This window comes from Chiloscyllium punctatum, chromosome 6 (assembly GCF_047496795.1).
Source record: "Chiloscyllium punctatum isolate Juve2018m chromosome 6, sChiPun1.3, whole genome shotgun sequence".
Taxonomy (NCBI): Eukaryota; Metazoa; Chordata; class Chondrichthyes; order Orectolobiformes; family Hemiscylliidae; genus Chiloscyllium; species Chiloscyllium punctatum.
Window position 1 is genome coordinate 40,590,864 of NC_092744.1, and position 17,285 is coordinate 40,608,148.

General features: G+C 39.9%; 1 protein-coding gene across 3 annotated transcripts in view; it reads left to right on the forward strand.

The window, feature by feature from the left end:
* dis3l2 (DIS3 like 3'-5' exoribonuclease 2) overlaps positions 1 to 17,285 on the forward strand; it is a 282,451-nt gene that overhangs the window by 27,786 nt on the left and 237,380 nt on the right. For all 3 annotated transcript variants that reach the window (XM_072572523.1, XM_072572522.1, XM_072572524.1), the window contains 3 exons: positions 4,900 to 5,043; positions 10,277 to 10,416; positions 16,027 to 16,080. In XM_072572523.1, coding sequence (XP_072428624.1) covers positions 4,900 to 5,043; positions 10,277 to 10,416; positions 16,027 to 16,080 — 338 coding nt within the window. The remainder of the gene's footprint in view (positions 1 to 4,899; positions 5,044 to 10,276; positions 10,417 to 16,026; positions 16,081 to 17,285) is intronic.

Genomic DNA, 17,285 nt, shown 5'->3' on the forward strand with positions numbered 1-17,285 from the left:
GTAATTATGAGGGCATGAGAGAGGAACTGACTAAAATAGACTGGAAGCAGAGGCTAACCGGGAAGACACTAGAGCAAAAATGGCAGGAGTTTGTAGGTATAATTGAGGACACTGTACAGAGGTTCATTCCCAAGAAAAGAAAGATTAACCAGAGAGGGATTAGACAACCTTGGCTGACAAAGGAAGTCAGGAAATGTATTAAAGAAAAAGAGAGATCCTATAAAGTGGCTAAGAACAGTGGGAAATCAGAAGATTGGGAAGGATACAAAAGCAAACAGAGGATAACAAAGAGTGTAATAAGAAATGAGAGGATCAAATATGAAGGTAGGCTAGCCAGTAATATTAGAAATAATAGTAAAAGTTTCTTTCAGTACATAAGAAACAAACGACAGGCAAAAGTAGACATTGGGCCACTTCAAACTGATGCAGGGAGCCTAGTGATGGGAGATAAGGAAATAGCAGGAGAACTTAACAAGTACTTTGCGTCAGTTTTCACAGTGGAAGACATGAGTAATATCCCAAAAATTAAAGGGTGTCACGGGGCTGAGTTGAGTATGGTTGCCATTACGAAAGAGATAGTGCTAGAAAAGTTAAAAAGTCTTAAAATTGATAAATCTCCTGGCCCCGATGGGATACACCCTAGAGTTCTGAGAGAGGTTGCTGAGGAAATAGCAGAGGCATTGGTTGAGATCTTTCAAGAGTCACTGGAGTCAGGAAAGGTCCCGGATGATTGGAAGATGGCTGTAGTAACCCCCTTGTTCAAGAAAGGATCAAGGCAAAAGATGGAAAATTATAGGCCAATCAGCTTAACCTCGGTTGTTGGTAAAATTCTAGAATCCATCATTAAGGATGAGGTTTCTAAATTCTTGGAAGAGCAGAGTCTGATTAGAACAAGTCAACATGGATTTAGTAAAGGGAGGTCATGCCTGACAAACCTGTTGGAATTTTTTGAAGAGGTAACAAGTAGGTTAGACCAGGGGAACCCAGTGGATGTGGTCTATCTGGACTTTCAAAAGGCCTTTGATAAGGTGCCACACGGGAGACTGCTGAGCAAGGTGAGGGCCCATGGTGTTCGAGGTGAGCTGCTGGGATGGATTGAGGATTGGCTATCTAACAGAAGGCAGAGAGTTGGGATAAAAGGTTCTTTTTCAGAATGGCAGCCGGTGACGAGCGGTGTCCCGCAGGGTTCGGTGCTGGGGCCACAGCTGTTCGCATTATATATTAATGATTTGGATGAGGGAACCGGGGGCATTCTAGCGAAGTTTGCCGATGATACAAAGTTAGGTAGACAGGCAGGTAGTTCTGAGGAAGTGGGGAGGCTACAGAAGGATCTAGACAGGTTGGGAGAGTGGTCCAGGAAATGGCTGATGGAATTTAACGTGAGCAAGTGCGAGGTCTTGCACTTTGGCAAAAAGAATATAGGAATGGACTACTTTCTAAATGGTGAGAAACTTAATAAAGCCAAAGCACAAAGGGATCTGGGAGTGCTAGTCGAGGATTCTCTAAAGGTAAACATGCAGGTTGAGTCTGTGATTAAGAAAGCGAATGCAATGTTGTCTCTTATCTCAAGAGGGTTGGAATATAAAAGCAGAGATGTACTACTAAGACTTTATAAAGCTCTGGTTAGGCCCCATTTGGAGTACTGTGTCCAGTTTTGGTCCCCACACCTCAGGAAGGACATACTGGCACTGGAACGTGTCCAGCGGAGATTCACACGGATGATCCCTGGAATGACAGGTCTAGCATATGAGGAACGGCTGAGGATACTGGGATTGTATTCGTTGGAGTTTAGAAGATTAAGGGGAGATCTAATAGAGACGTACAAAATAATACATGGCTTTGAAAAGGTGGATGCTAGAAAATTGTTTCTGTTAGGCGAGGAGACTAGGACCCGTGGACACAGCCTTAGAATTAGAGGGGGTCATTTCAGAACGGAAATGCGGAGACATTTCTTCAGCCAGAGAGTGGTGGGCCTGTGGAATTCATTGCCACGGAGTGCAGTGGAAGCCGGGACGCTAAATGTCTTCAAGGCCGAGATTGATAGGTTCTTGTTGTCTAGAGGAATTAAGGGCTACGGGGAGAACGCTGGCAAGTGGAGCTGAAATGCGCATCAGCCATGATTGAATGGCGGAGTGGACTCGATGGGCCGAATGGCCTTACTTCCACTCCTATGTCTTATGGTCTTATGGTCTTAGGCTAAACAGACACATTCATGGGAATTCCTAAAGGCCTGGCATTCAAACTGGAACTTCATCAAGAAACACATTAACTTGGACCCCATTTACCAACCTCTGAGAAAAGAACTAGAAATGATATCACCCACCTTACGAGACCAAGACACATAAATGGAAAGCGGGATGTAACACCAGTGCTGCGCCAGAGGCTCGTTATATTATCTAGCATGGAGACGAAACATCTGAAAGCAAACTTTCCAGCTCAGTGAGCAAACTTACAACATGCATTATTTTTACTATATTGACACTGCTATCATGTTGCAAATCCAAATTTAGGCATCATCTGTAGGAGCACAGTTCAAGAACTTTCAGTACCTCAAAGAGAATACTCACCACTAGCTTGAGGGCATCTAGAAGTGGACAATAAATGTGACAATGTTGGAGCCAGACATATCTTGATAAAAAATGAGTGCTTTCTTTCCATTATGAATTTGAAGTATTGGGGAAACTTGTAAATCATTGTTTTCTGTACATTTTCACCTGAAGCTTTCAGTTCCCATTTCTTGCAGAAATTCAAATTTCTAACATCCAAAATAAAATTTAAATAGAAGTTTAGAACATCAAAAATGACATCTCACACTAACATTATAAAATGAATTTATCCAATTATTTTGTGAGAAAGTTTATTCTCATTTGGGAATTTGGGTTTTCAAAATAAAGTTGATATAAATTTTGGTTTCAGTTCAATGAAGGTATTTATTTTAAGAAGTCATTGATGTTTGGAACCGTGTAATAAATATATCATTTCCAAGAAAGCATGTAACTTCAGTCAAGTGCATAGTAGGGTATCTATGATGTTGATTGATGAAGTGTTCACAAAGTTGATCAACAGAGAAAATAGTCCAAGACCTCCTAGTTTCTTTGTGTTCAGTTTAGAATCAGTTATCAGTTCAGGAGAGTCAAGTTTCAGTGCAGAAGCACTTCTCATTTTAGATGAAGGATAGTCTTTGTGCTTGTAGAATCTCCAGGTTGTAAGTTTGTGAAGTTCCCAGCTGTTGGAACTGAAAAGAGATTTTGGCCATTGAAGTGGAAACAAAATACTTTGGAAAGAGTCTGTTAAGAATAAAGTAAAGAGTTAAATGGGCTTGATACTCGATGGAATTGAGCATATGGAAAGGGGAAAACATTTAAATTTTTTTGGTGATAGCATCTTTCTAATCTATAGGGGGAGAATGAGTGTTATTTATTTTTTTCTTCCTTTAGTTCCATAACTTTGTTTTTTTTTGGTAAAGAACATTGACAGCCTCTTGTGAAATTTAAGTTACTAACACCTTGGTAACTAATTGCAAAAATTAAACTTGTGATTTATTAAGCCAGGTTTCACTCTGGGATTAGAGTTATCCACTGTTACCATCTAAGATCATAAAGACACTTTAAATCCCACCTCCCTGTTGGAACTGGGAAAAGGGCAATTAAATGCAGCCATGATACTTATTGGACTGAAAGCCACCCAAAGCTACATTCTAAGTTTTAATCTGCTTTAATGAGCAGATGGAAGGAACATCTGTTCAAACTTGGTGAGATCATTTATTATGTACGTGTGTTAGCCCTGATGTCAAAATCATGAACTAACTGGTAATTTAATTGGTGTCTGGAATGGTAACCCATTCTACTGTCGCTGCCAAGTGAAGATAGTTGAGAACCACAACAAGGACCAAAAATGATCAAGCAGATATATTTTATTTCACTTTTAGGGAAAGTGGAAGCTTGGTCTTGCCCTAACAAAAAATATTTAAGCATATAGATAACACAACTGCAGGAATGAAATTTAAACAATAATAAAGCAAACCTAATATAACAGGATCTGGATAGGTTCTGAATATAGTTTGCTGAATGGCAAATTGTACATAATGTGGACAAATGGAAAATTAATGACACCAGAGTAAAGGAAATAAGCAATGGAAATGTAAGCTAATTGGCCTCGAGTGCAGGATACAATTTGAGAGGGGAATCTGGAGCTTTTGGTGGATATCTGTCTAAAATGAACAATACACATTATAGCAGGAGTAATGAAATTTATTGGATCTTGGGATAAGTAGTCAGAGCGAAGAACAAATTTCAGGAGGTGGTTAATTTTAGTGCAACCCCATCTGCTACTGTATGTTTCTTTTTTCTTCATGCAACAAGCTTAACACCATCATCGAAGGATAATTTGGATATTTGAGGGATAGCAAACAAAAAAAAACAACCAAAATAATCAAATTTAAAATATGAGGTGAAACCAAGAAACTATTTTTACTCTGGAAGGGAGAATAGTGAGGGAAGGTGTTGCTGCCAGTTAAGGGAATGGATAAATTGAATCAAAGTAGTTGCTTTGAGATGGCAACAAATTGGAGAGAGCAGGCTTATGTTCAGAAGAGACAGGTGCACAGGTAGTTTACTTTTAATCAGTTTATTGTCTTGCATTAACAATTTGATAAGAGAAAGTGAGGATAGATAAGATGAAACAATTCATACTTTTTGCCTTGTACCAGAGAAGAAAGCGTTTTGCATTTCCATTATTTATTTTCTTCACTTTGAAGAACTTAGTTTGTAGGATGGACGATATAAACTGTGAAGTTTTGTGGTTCATTCTTTTCTGTACTTCAAATTGTTGACATACAGGACCCACTTTGGGTGTAAGAAAATACCATATATGTTAAATATTTTGATTGTCTGTTTTCAGATGAAGTTGTAGACAGGCGACCTGGTCCAAAATCTAAGCACAGTCACGACTCACTCAAAAGCAATCAACCTATTGACAGGAGAAAGAAATCTGAATCATTGGATGGAGCTGATGAGATGAATTTTAAACCTGTGATCGCTAATAGTAAGTTTTTTTAAAAAAAAATTATCCTAGGTATCGATGTATATTCATGTTTCCTTCTCTATTTTAACCTAATTCAAAGTGCTGGATCCAATAGACAGGCATTCCAACTAACCCACCTCTGTACTGAGCAGCCTCTTAAATTCTTCTGGATCAACCACCTCATTATCTGATCTGCCTAACCCCATGGACTGAAAACCCAACATCTGGGCTGCCATTTTTAAGGTTGGGATTTTGGAGACAAATTCTCCTGTCTTTCCACACCCAATCCGGGAATAAAAATCTGTCCCTTGGTGCCAGTTACAATGAATCAGTCTGTGACTTTATCATTTGCAACTCGACAGTTGTCCTAAATTAAGTTTTGAACTGCAAGGTGAGCCTTAATATTAGTGAGGTAATTAAAACAATAACATTTTACGATTGACTGTACCTCAAAATGTTCTATTTGTTTAGCAGTCATTATTAATACAATTCTGATTAGAAATGAATTGGAACATTGCTTTTTTAATAGAACATTTTACAGATTCTATCAAATAGATTTGTTCTATTCTCTAAGTGAATTATTCTTTGATAAATAAACAGTATTCTTAGTATGTAGCACAAAGTGACTCATCTGTTTTTGATACACACTGAGATACCACTGAAACTACTGCTGTAGTGTCCACTAGGGGTATCAGTTGGTGTCCCTGTCAATGATCAGTGTGTTTAATAACAGCTTCTTTTTGGATTGAGCATTAGGCTTTTCTCATGACCTTTTTGTACTGTGTAGGTTTTGTTTCTGTGCTTTTGATGTATGTTGTTCATATTTCTTGCTCAACAAACCTGTTCAATGCACTCATTTTTTGCTGAAGTTTCCACAAACTGCATCTTTATTTTGATATTTTATTTTGAGAAGATTTGTAGCTCAGCTTGAGGTTCTGGATGTAAGTTAGCTTGCTGAGCTGGAAGGTTCAGTCTCAGAGGTTTCGTCACCCTACTAGGTAACATTGAGCCTCCAGTGAAGCACTGGTGTTAGTGACCTGCTTTCTATTTATGTGTTCAGGTTTCCTAGTTATTTGCTGCTGCATAACCTGTTTTTCCCGACTGATATTAGTTTTGAGTTTACATTGATGATTGTCTCTTAGCTGCTCTTTTGTGAACTCCTATGCTTGAGTTTAGCTGTTGAGTTTCCTTAGTTGCTAGTTCCATCAAAATGGCATTTTCCAGTTCGTTCTTTAAGTCTAGAATTCTTTCTATCAGTAATCTCTTCTGGATCACATCTTAAGCCACGCAGTAGTCTTTCTCTGCTGTCATCATTTTAAGTTATCTCATAATTCACAAAATTCTGTTGGCATCTTAAAAGTTGCTATGAAACTAGTAAATAGATTCACCATTATGTTGGTTGTGTCAATGGAAGCTGACCTTTCCAGCAACCGCGAATCATTTTGGAGAAAAATGTAGGATTTCTAGTATTTTTTTCGTCAGGTTTGGAACCCTGCTATTCTGGTTATATCAGATTACTCAGGAGGTTAAAAGCATTTCCCCATGCCTGTGCATAATACACAGGAACATAGGGATGACTATATGTGCTTCAATTTTGTTAACTTGAACCAAGTAATGGAATTTCTGAGTGCAGGAGTTCCACTGAGCCATAGAGTCCTCCAGCATGGAGACAGGCCCTCCGGCCCAAACTGATCCATGCTGACCAATATGTCTGTCCATGCGAGCCCCATTTCCCTGCATTTGGCCCACATCCTTCTCAACCTTTCCTATCCATGTCTTTGGAAAAGCGCAGCATCCAAGGAGCAGGAGAATCGACGTTTTGGGCATAAGCCCTTCTTCAGGAATGAAGAAGGTGTGCCAAGCAGGACCTTTCTGAGGAAGGTTATCAGAAATTGCAGCAGGACCTTTCTGAGGTCCTGCTGCAATTTCTGATAACCTTCCTCACTGTCCACGATACCTACTATTTTAGTGTCATCTGCAGACTTATTAATCGTGTTTTGTACATTTTCATCCAAATCATTGATATAGATAACAAACAATAATGGGCTCAGTACCAACCCTTGAGGCACACCACTAGTCACAGGCCTCCAGTCCAACAAGCATCCTTCCACTATTATCCACTGCTTCCTACCATCAAACCAATTGTGTAACTAATTTGCTAGCACCCCCTAGATTCCATGCAATTTAACGTTCCAGTGCAGCCTACCATGTGGAACCTTACCAAAGGCCTTACTGAAATCCATATAGACCATATTAACTGCTCTGCCCTCGTGAACCTTCCTGGCCACTTCATCAAAGAACTCTGACAAATTTTGTGAGGCATAATCACCCATGCAACAAAGACATGCTGACTATTCCTAATCATACCCTGTCTTTCCAAATGCATGTATATCTTATCTTAGAATCTTCTCAAGGAACTTATCTACCACAGATGTTAGGCCCACTGGTCTATAGTTTCCAGGTTTTTGTTTATAGCCATTCTTTAATAAGGGCATAACATGTCTTATCCTGCAGTCTTCTGGGACTTCACCCGTGGCTAATGATGATGCAAAAGTATCAGCCAGTGCCCCCGCAATTTATTCTCTTGCCTTTTGTAGTGTTCTTGGATATATCTGGTCAGGACCAGGTGATTTATCTAACTTCATGCATTCTAATCCATCCAACACCACCTCTACAGCAATATGGGCTATCCACAAGAAATCACTACTAACTTTCCCAATTTCCCAAGTCTTCATGTCTTTCTCCACACTAAACATAGAGGAGAAATATTTGTTGAGGATCTCGCCCATCTCCTGTGGTTCTACACATACGTGTCCACTTTAGTCCTTGAAAGGTCCTATTCTCTCTTGTTCTTCTTTTTCTTTAATGTACTTCTATGGATTCACCCCAATCTTCTCATCCAAGGCTATCTCATGCCCCCTTTTTTTTGCTCTCCTGATTGCCTTCTTCACTAAACTCCTGTATCCACTATATCCTTCCAGAGATTCCCATGCCTCTTTTCTTTTTTCTGGTCAAAGCCTCAATATCTCTTGTCATCCAGGGTTCCCTATTCCTGCCAACCTTGGTCTTCATCCTCTCAGGGACATATAAATCTTGAACTCTAGCTGACTCACTTTTGCCAGTTCTCATGATTTTTGTCATATGGTTCTAGAGAACCAAAATTTCTCACGGTTTTAAAAAAAAAGTTTAAGATGTGTACAGTCTGTGTAGCATGATGTTCAATGAAAGTTTTAGCAGTGTGTTGCTCCAATAAGTCTTAAACAAGATATTCCTGAGGCATTTTTTTTCCCAAAACTAGACTCCTAGTTCAAAATAATTCTGTCCGTGTAGGGTATTCATGCAGTGTTCCTGCAGGGTGGAACATGTGGTGAGCTGCTTCTAAACTATTCCCCTCTTCTCTGGGGTGAACATTTTTCCTTCTTGTTGACTGGAACTGATTCAGAGTAGCAATGGCATCTTTTTATTTCTTTTTTATTGAAGCACTTCCAAGATCTGCAGAGAGAATCCTGTTTTATTTGATAAATTGGGGGATTGATCCAGTGGATCTTGAAGAAGTTTTTATCCTTGTTGTAAGGTTTCTTCTTGCATTAATGTTCCAAGAAGGACCGAGATGCTGAAGCATTGAACAGCAAGAGCTTTATCAAAAGATGTTTACTGTACAGGCAGCAAGTTTAGAAGAAGCTGTTCTTTGCTCAAAATGGCCAATGATGTCACACTCTGAGTCCACCATACTTCCACAAATGTGTAACTGACTTCTACTCTGGATGTAAGTTTGCTGTCTGGAAGGTTCATTTTTAGACATTTCATCACCATACTAGGTAACATCAGGCAGAAAACTAGCCACCAGGATACATAAACATCAACTAGCCACAAAAAGACATGACCCACTCTCACTAGTAACCTTACATACAGATGAAGAAGTAAACCAATCCGAATAGAACAACACATCCATCCTCGGGCAAGCCAAACAGAGACATGCATGAGAATTCCTAGGAGCCTGACGTTCCAACCGAAACTCTATCAACAAACATATTGACTTGGACCCCATTTCCCACTCTCTGAGAAAAAGGACAGGAAATAACATCACCACAAGAAAACTAAATGCATAAACAGAAAGCGGGTCACTAACACCAGTGCTTCACCAGAGGCTCAGTGATGATGTTATCTAGTATGGTGACGAAATATCTGAAAATGAAGCTTCCAGCTCAGTGAGCAAACTTACATCTAGAACCTCAACCTGAGTTACAAATCTCAAAACCTGCTGACTTCTACTTTCCATTACCCTCTAGTTTTCATTTGACACTCCCTTTTTCTCAATAACATGCAATCCATACAATTTCCCCTTCTTTGTTTCTGAGGAAGAGTCCCGAACTTTGAAAAGTTGGCTCTGTCTCCCATTACAGATGTTGCCAGACCTGCAGAGTTTCTCCAGCACTTTTGCATTTCACATCTTCAGCATTTACAGTGTCTTGTTTTTCTTATAATTTATAAAGACAAATATCCACAAAGCACAGGTAAAATCCCAGGGAAGCATTTAGCAGAAGTGGAATTTGACTGACTTAGTGATGGAAAGATTATCTCCAATGTGCAAAAACAATCCTGCTATAAAATAGAGAATCTGTTAGCTTGCCAAAAGAATGCCACAAAAGGTCAGTAGTTTGTTTCTCCTGTTTTGTTAGAAATACTGGAAAAACTGCCTTTTTGTCTGGACACAGGGAAACTCACCCCTTCAGTACATTATCTGGACCGACATGACACCAATTGTTAAAGTTCACTTGAAAATTTAACTTTTAAAAAAAGGGTTTTGCGATTTACATATGAAAGAATTGAAAACAACAAGGTCATTCTACAAGATGAGAGTTAACAAGCAATCCAGGTCTTTTTCAATATATAATTTCAGTTACATCACACTGAACTTTTGTTATAAATTCTGTGTTTTCCAATCTTGTTTTCCACAGCCACCTGATGAAGGAGCGTCGCTCCGAAAGCTGGTGCTTCCAGTTAAACCTGTTGGACTATAACCTGGTGCTGTGTGATTTTTTAACTTTGTCTGAAGATAGCTTTGAATGTACTGTTCATATCTTTGGTTTGCATTGATTTGAATGTGTGACATTCAAAACAACTTTGGAGTGCATGTCTGTAAAAAAATTAAAAAGTATGGTTAAAAACGAATTTAAAAAAAAAATCCAAGGTAGTTCACAACCAAAGTGTGAGGTAAATATACAATTTTATTGATGATTTGCTCTCTTTGCAGTGGAAAATCTAAGTATACATCCAACTCCTAATGATAAGCGAAATCGAAGAAGGTCTGGTTGGGGGAAGAAGAAGATATTTGAAAATTATTTGTTAAGCAGTGATGTTTCAGTTGGCTTAAAGAGAGGAGAACTTATACAGGTAATTTATTTGAGAGGCGTACAGGTAAAAATGAAAATCGTATGACTTCCTGTTGAATCTCAAAACCTAAAACCAGTGTTGCTGGAATTTGATTGCGCAATGGTGTAAGTGAGCTGTTTTGTAGATGATTCATCAAAACTTTAAACTGATGTAGTTCAGTCACGATTGTAAAGAATGTAATATCAACATATTGTGGACGTTAATGGAGTTCTTGAAGAAGCAGTAGCTATATTCAGCTGTAATTAATTTGCCCACTTCAATTTTAATTTGAAACATGAGAAAAGCCAGAAGTAGCACACACATAATAGATGCAGTGATGTTGGTAAAACTAAATGAGGCCATAGGAAGTGGATTGTTTATCTTCCTTTATCTTGTGGTTTCAGTTTGTATCTTTTCTGTTTGTCTGCTCCCCAACAAGATGACATTACCTTGGAGTCACCATGTCAGTTGCTAAAAGTTGTTGCTGATTTGCTAGGTGGTGTCATAAATCTGATCACTGAATCAGATGTACTGAAAATTTTCTGAACGCTAAAAAAGTATGTTAGAAACTATTTATTTTTTGGAATTGAAAGTCAAATTGCCTAGTGCATTAAATATTGATCTGGCAAATAGCACAGAGCAATGACAGATGGAATTTAATTCTGATAAGTGCAAAGGTGATGCATTTTGGGATGTCTAATAAGGGAAGGATATACACAATGAATAGTAGGTCCCAAGAGAGCACTGAGGGAAAAGCAGACCTTGGTGTATAAGTCCATAGATCCTTGAAGGTGTCAGCACAAATAAACAGGGTGTTGAAGAAGGCATACGGGACGCATGCCTTCATACCATGCTGTAGAATACAGGAACAAGGAAGTGTTGTTGCAACTTTACAAAATATTGGTTGGGCCATGGATGGAATGCAGTGTGCAATACTGGTCACCATGCTATTGGAAGGATGTGTTTGCACTGGAGAGGATGTAGAGGAGATTCATGAGAATGTTGCCTGGGATGAAAAGTCTCTGTTATGAGGAGAGACTGAATAAGCTGTGTTGTTTTCTCTGGAGCAAAGGTGGCTGAGGGGGGATATAATTGATATATACAAAATTATGAGAGGCAGAGATTAGGTAGATTGTGAGAATCTTTTCCCCATAACAGAAATTTCTAAAATTGGAAGGCACAAGTTCAAGATGAGGAGCAAGTGGTTTAGAGGAAATGTAAGCAATTTTTTTTCGCCCAGAGGGTGGTAGAAATATGCAACATGCTGCCAGTTTGGATGGTGAGGCAGGCTTTCTCAACATTCATGATCTGGATGAGTACTTAAATGCTAGGGCATAGGCTATGGATGAAGTGCAGGTAAATGGAGTTCATGTAGTTTGGAGTTTGTTGGTCAGTGTAGACATGGTGGGCTGAAGGGCCTGTTTCTATGCTGTATGACTGTACTACATGGAATTGCCATTAACTGAATTATTGGTAGCTTTTGGTTCGCATTAAATTTAATCCAATTAGTCTTAAACTGGAATTGAATTTAGGTACAGGTCACAAAGTAGTAGGCATTTATTTAGCACAATGTAACATAACATAAGAAATAACCCTGGGAAACCTCTTGGCTTCTCAAATGGCCATTCAATACGACCATGACTGATTATCACCCTTAACTTGACCTCCGTCGTCTGCTCCCCTTAATTTCCCAAAATTGGTCTGTGTCAGCCCTAAATTTATTCAATAATAGTATCCAGAATTTACAATCCCTTAAGTGAAGAACTGTTTCCTCGTGTCACTGCAACTGATTGATCCCTTGATCCTGATATTGTGCTAAACTTGCAGCCCATGGAAACACCAAATTCCTATCTTTATACTGAATTCATCCTCTATCATGTTATATGACACTACCACTGTGCTTTGTTGAACAGATTCAGACATATCTTAAAGCTGAAAAATTTGACATCCATGAAGCAATTGGCAGCAACAAAATTACATTCCACTGCCTTTTGCAACCTTGACAACCAGCATAACTCCTGTTGTTAAAAGCAAATTACTGCAGATGCTGGAATCTGAAACCAAAAGAAAAAATGCTGGAAAATCTCAGCAGGTCTGGCAGCATCTGTAAGGAGAGAAAAGAAAAGACAAAGGGTCAGTTAGACTCGAAACATCAGCTCTTTTCTCTCCTTCCAGATGCTGCCAGACCTGCTGAGATTTTCCAGCATTTTCTCTTTTGGTTAACTCCTGTTGTTGTTGCCATTAAGCTAGAGGGCCAATGTTGGTTCTTAAGAGGGTTGTGAATCTGTGGAATTCTTTACAGCAGAGTGCTGTTGAGGCTGCATCATTAAGAAAATTTGAGGTTGAGATAAATAGATTTTAATCAGTATAAGGGTTATGAGGAAAAAGCAAAAAAGTGGAATAGAAGATTATCAGATGTATCAAGATCCCATTGAATTGCAGAGAGTCTTGATGTGCTGAATGGTTTATTTCTATTCCTATGCCTTATGGTCTTTTGGCCTTGATGATTGCATTAGAACAAAGGAGATGGCTTATAAGAATGCCAGCAAAAGGGATAAGCCTGAAGATTTGAGAAATTTGGAATCCAGCAAAGGGTGTTGGGGCTTTAACTCATCAACCATAAAGGAATGGGCTATTTAGTTTGAGGCAGCGTATTGCGCAGGTTGAAGGGAAACTTACAGGTGGTGGTGTTCCTAAGCATCTATTGCAATTGTCATTCCAGGTGATAGGGTTTTGTAAAGTGATGTGCAAACAGTCTTGGTAGTTGGAGTGCATTCATAGATGGTACACACTGATGCCACTGAGTATTGGTGGCAGGAGTGCATTGTAATAAAGTCAGAAGTGAGATTTTCACTTCCAGTTGCACAATTTTAGCACCATTTTTGACGCAATAACTTTCCCTTCAACTCTTCCCATTTCCTCCAATTCCAGGGTGTGGCCCTTTGAACTTGGATGGACCCTAGCTCTGTCTGCCTCTTTGTCGGCTACATTGAACAGTCCCTCTTTCGCTGCTTACACAGGCACTGTTCCCCAGCTCTTCTGCCATTACATCAGTGACTGCATCCTGCACCTAGGCTGAACTGGAGCAGTAATTCGCCCACAACTTCCACCCCATGCTTAAATTCACGTGGTTCATCTCGGATACCTGCCCCCCCCCCCCCGCCTTTCTTGACCTATCACTTTCCATCTCTGGTGACAGTCTATGGACTGATATTTACTTTCAATCCACAGACTCCCATAACTACCTGGACTACATCTCCTCCCATCTGGCATCCTGCAAGAACTCCATACCATTTTCCCAATTTCTCTGTCGCATCTGCTTGGACAAGGAGACATTCCACTCCCAAGCATCCCAGATGTCCACCTATTTTGAACAATGTGCTTTTCCCCCCTCTGTCATCCAGACAGCTGTCCACTGCACCTCCTTCACTTCCCGCTTCACTGCTCTAAACCCTGTCCTCCTTCCAAATGTAATAATGACAGGGTCCCCCTTGTCCTCACCTACCATCCTGCCAATGTCCGCATCCACTGTATCATCCTTAAATAATTCCAGCAACTCTAACTAAACCCCACCACCAAGAACAGCTTCCCCTTCCTATTCCTCTGCTTTGTGCAAGGAGTGTTCCCTTGGACAGTCCTTGGTTTGACCACAACAGCTTCCCCCCCCCCCCCCCCCCAAATCCCCAGTACCTTCCACTGCAATTATAAAAGATGTAACCCCCCACCCACCTCCAGCCAGGGCCCCAAACAGTCCTTTTAGGTGAGACAGAGGTTCACCTGTCTCTCCAACCTCGTTTACTGTACCTGGTGCTCCCAATGTGTCGTTTTGACATCAGCGAGTCCAAACATAAATTAGGGGCATGTTTTGCCAGGCACCTCAGCTAGTTCTTCAAGAGCTGACCTATTCTTCCAGCCACCGCCCATTTCAATTTCCCTTCCCTCTCCCTTTCCGAGATGACCACTCTCAGCCTCTTCCATTGCCACAGTGAATCAGACTGCAAATTGGAGGAACAACACCTCATCTTATGCCTGGGCAGACTACAGCCTGAATGACACAACCATTGAGTTTTCCAATTTCAAATACTTCTCTTCCCTTCCCCCAACTTCCTTTCCAGCAACCCCCCCCCTCCATCTGCTTACCTATCCTTCCTTCCAGCAACCAACCAGATTCATTCCTCCCATTGACCAACCCAGGCTGTACCCTCTACCTGTGTTCACCTGTCACTGCCACACCATCCCACTGCTCAACCCACCCAAAACCTTCCCCTGCCCCTCCCATTTATATGCAGGTCTCCTCATCCCAACCCATATCCTGAAGAAGGGTTATACCTAAAACATTGACTTCTCTGCTTCCTGATACTGCTTGGCTTGCAGTGGTCTTCCAGCCTCCTCGTCTACTTCTGCAAATACTGAAGCAATCCATGCCCAGAGGTAGCAACATTCGGGCTTGGGTTGACGAGTGGCAAGTAATATCCAAGCTACACCAGTGCGAGTCAATGACCATCTCCAATTAAAAGAGACTTTAACCATCATTCTTTGACATTTAGTGGCATTACCACAATCAAATCCCCCATTGTCAACATCCTCAGGTTGCCATTGACCAGAAACTGAGTTGGACTAGCCATATACATATTGTGGCCAGAATAGCAGGTTAAAAACTGAGAATCCTGTTCAAAGTAATTCACTTCTTGATTCCCAAAAGCCTGTCCACTCTCTACAATACACCAGTCAGCAATGTGATGAAATACTCTCCATTTTCCTGGATGAGCATAGCTCCAACAGTATTCAAGAGGCTTGCGCCATCCAAGACAAAGCTTTCCACTTGATTGGTACCACATCCACAAGCATTCACTCATTCCACCATCAATGCAGTGCGTACCATATATAAGATTCATTTCAATAACTCACTAAATGCTTAGACAGCACTGTTCAAATCCATGACCACTACCATCATGAAGAATGAGGGCAGCAAATACATGGGAATATCAACACCTACAAGCTCCCTTCTAAACCACACTCAAGTCTAAAATCTATCACTTTTCCATCAGTGCCACTGGGTCAAAGTCCTGGAACTCTCTCCTTAAGAGCATTGTAGTTACCCAACACCAAATTGATAGGAGCAGTTCGCCACCACCACCTGAGGGCCAATAGGGTTTTGAAGTAAATGCTGGCCTAACAGCCAGGCCCACGTCTTATGAACGAATAAAAAGAAACCTTTCGAGAGCTGCTATTTGGTTTGATGGAGAACCTTCCTTTGTCAGAGAATAATTAACAATATTTATGTTATTATCGACTATAGTGTGTTTTGCATTTATATTATGCTTTACATGATCACAGGACCATTACTATGTGCTTTACAGCTGATGAAATACAGTAATGTTGAATGACTAATGAAAGGGAGTGTGTTATTGTGGTAACCATTTAATGTGAACAATTTTTAATTTCCAACATTTATACATTCTTTACTTGCTTTTATGGATTGTTAAAAATTATAATTGTCATCCATGCTGAATTACTGGTTAACAATAAAATGAATAAATTATGTTGAGCAATGAATGTTTTAAAAAAAACTATTCCATATTTAATGGTTTGAAAAATTAAAATCTTCACTTTATCAATTGGCATTTACAGGGTCCACTGAGAATAAATCCGAAGAATTACCAGGAGGCTTTTGTTCCTTCCCCTGTAAGTAAAGATAAGTTAAAGTTAACTTTGGCACAGTACTCTGTTCCTCTTGCAGTTTAGTGCAGTCTATTGTTTCAGATGTGGTGTGTTAAATACTTTGTTTCTAGTACTATATGCACGAGATTGAAGTAAAATTTGGTTTTCTTTGTATTGTTGCATAAATGATGCTGTTTGGTAATTGCACTACGCAATGTTCACCAAAGAAAGCAAAGCAGCAAGGATAGTTCTACACAGTTTGCTGAGGATTGCCTTCCAGATAAATGTAAACTAATATCCTTTACTGCAATCACTGGACATTGAAACCAGTAAATCTTTTTAATTTTAAGTACTTGTTTACATTAGATTCTGGGTAATCCAAGGTGGACGACAGAAAAAAATTCTGGCTGCAACAGCTGCTCCTTTTTTTAAAGGTATTTTAGGTGTTGGAGGTGATTTCCTCGAAATCGAGGAGCAGCAATTACTGTTTTATATGCTGTTCCATTGTTTTGGAACTTTGGAGAAAAAATATGTAAAAACAATAGCAGTTTTAAAAAGAGAGAGGTACAGACAGAGGTAGCACATGGTGAGGTCAGTGCAGGAGAGAGAGAGAGAGAGAAAGAATAAGAAACTGACACCACAGCAAACCTGCACAGTTACTGCCTTTGCTGTTTGAAATCATGTATCGTTGGACGTCAGAGTGTGTCTGGGAAAATTAACAAAGTGAACTTCACAACTGAGCTTGGAGGAACCTGTTTGGATGAGGTCACAGCACAGAAACAAATAAGTGAATAGTTTTAAGTGTGGCCTAAGAAAGTCTGCAGTAATGAGTAGAGTGGGTTCTTTCTTGATTATATGCTTTTGAGATATGTCTTTTGGTTAAACTTAAAATATAAGTCATCTGTTCATTTAATCTGGAGCAGTGTTTTGTAGAGGAATAAGATGGTATTATTTTCTGGGTCTGTCGATTATGAAAAATGGCCTTTAGTAGAGTGATATGCTCTTCTTGTCAGATGTGGGAGTTTACGGAGAGTTTACGGGTTACTGCAGATTATATCTGGAATAAATACCATTGGTTATGAATCCTATCAGATTGAATGGATCGGTTGGCGAGACAGTTAGAGGCAATGAGGAATTTGCAACAGCAAGGGGATGTGATGGATGGCAGTTGTAGGAAAGGGGAAAAGTCGTAGCTATAGTCACATAGATGGGTTAACTCCAGGAAAGGT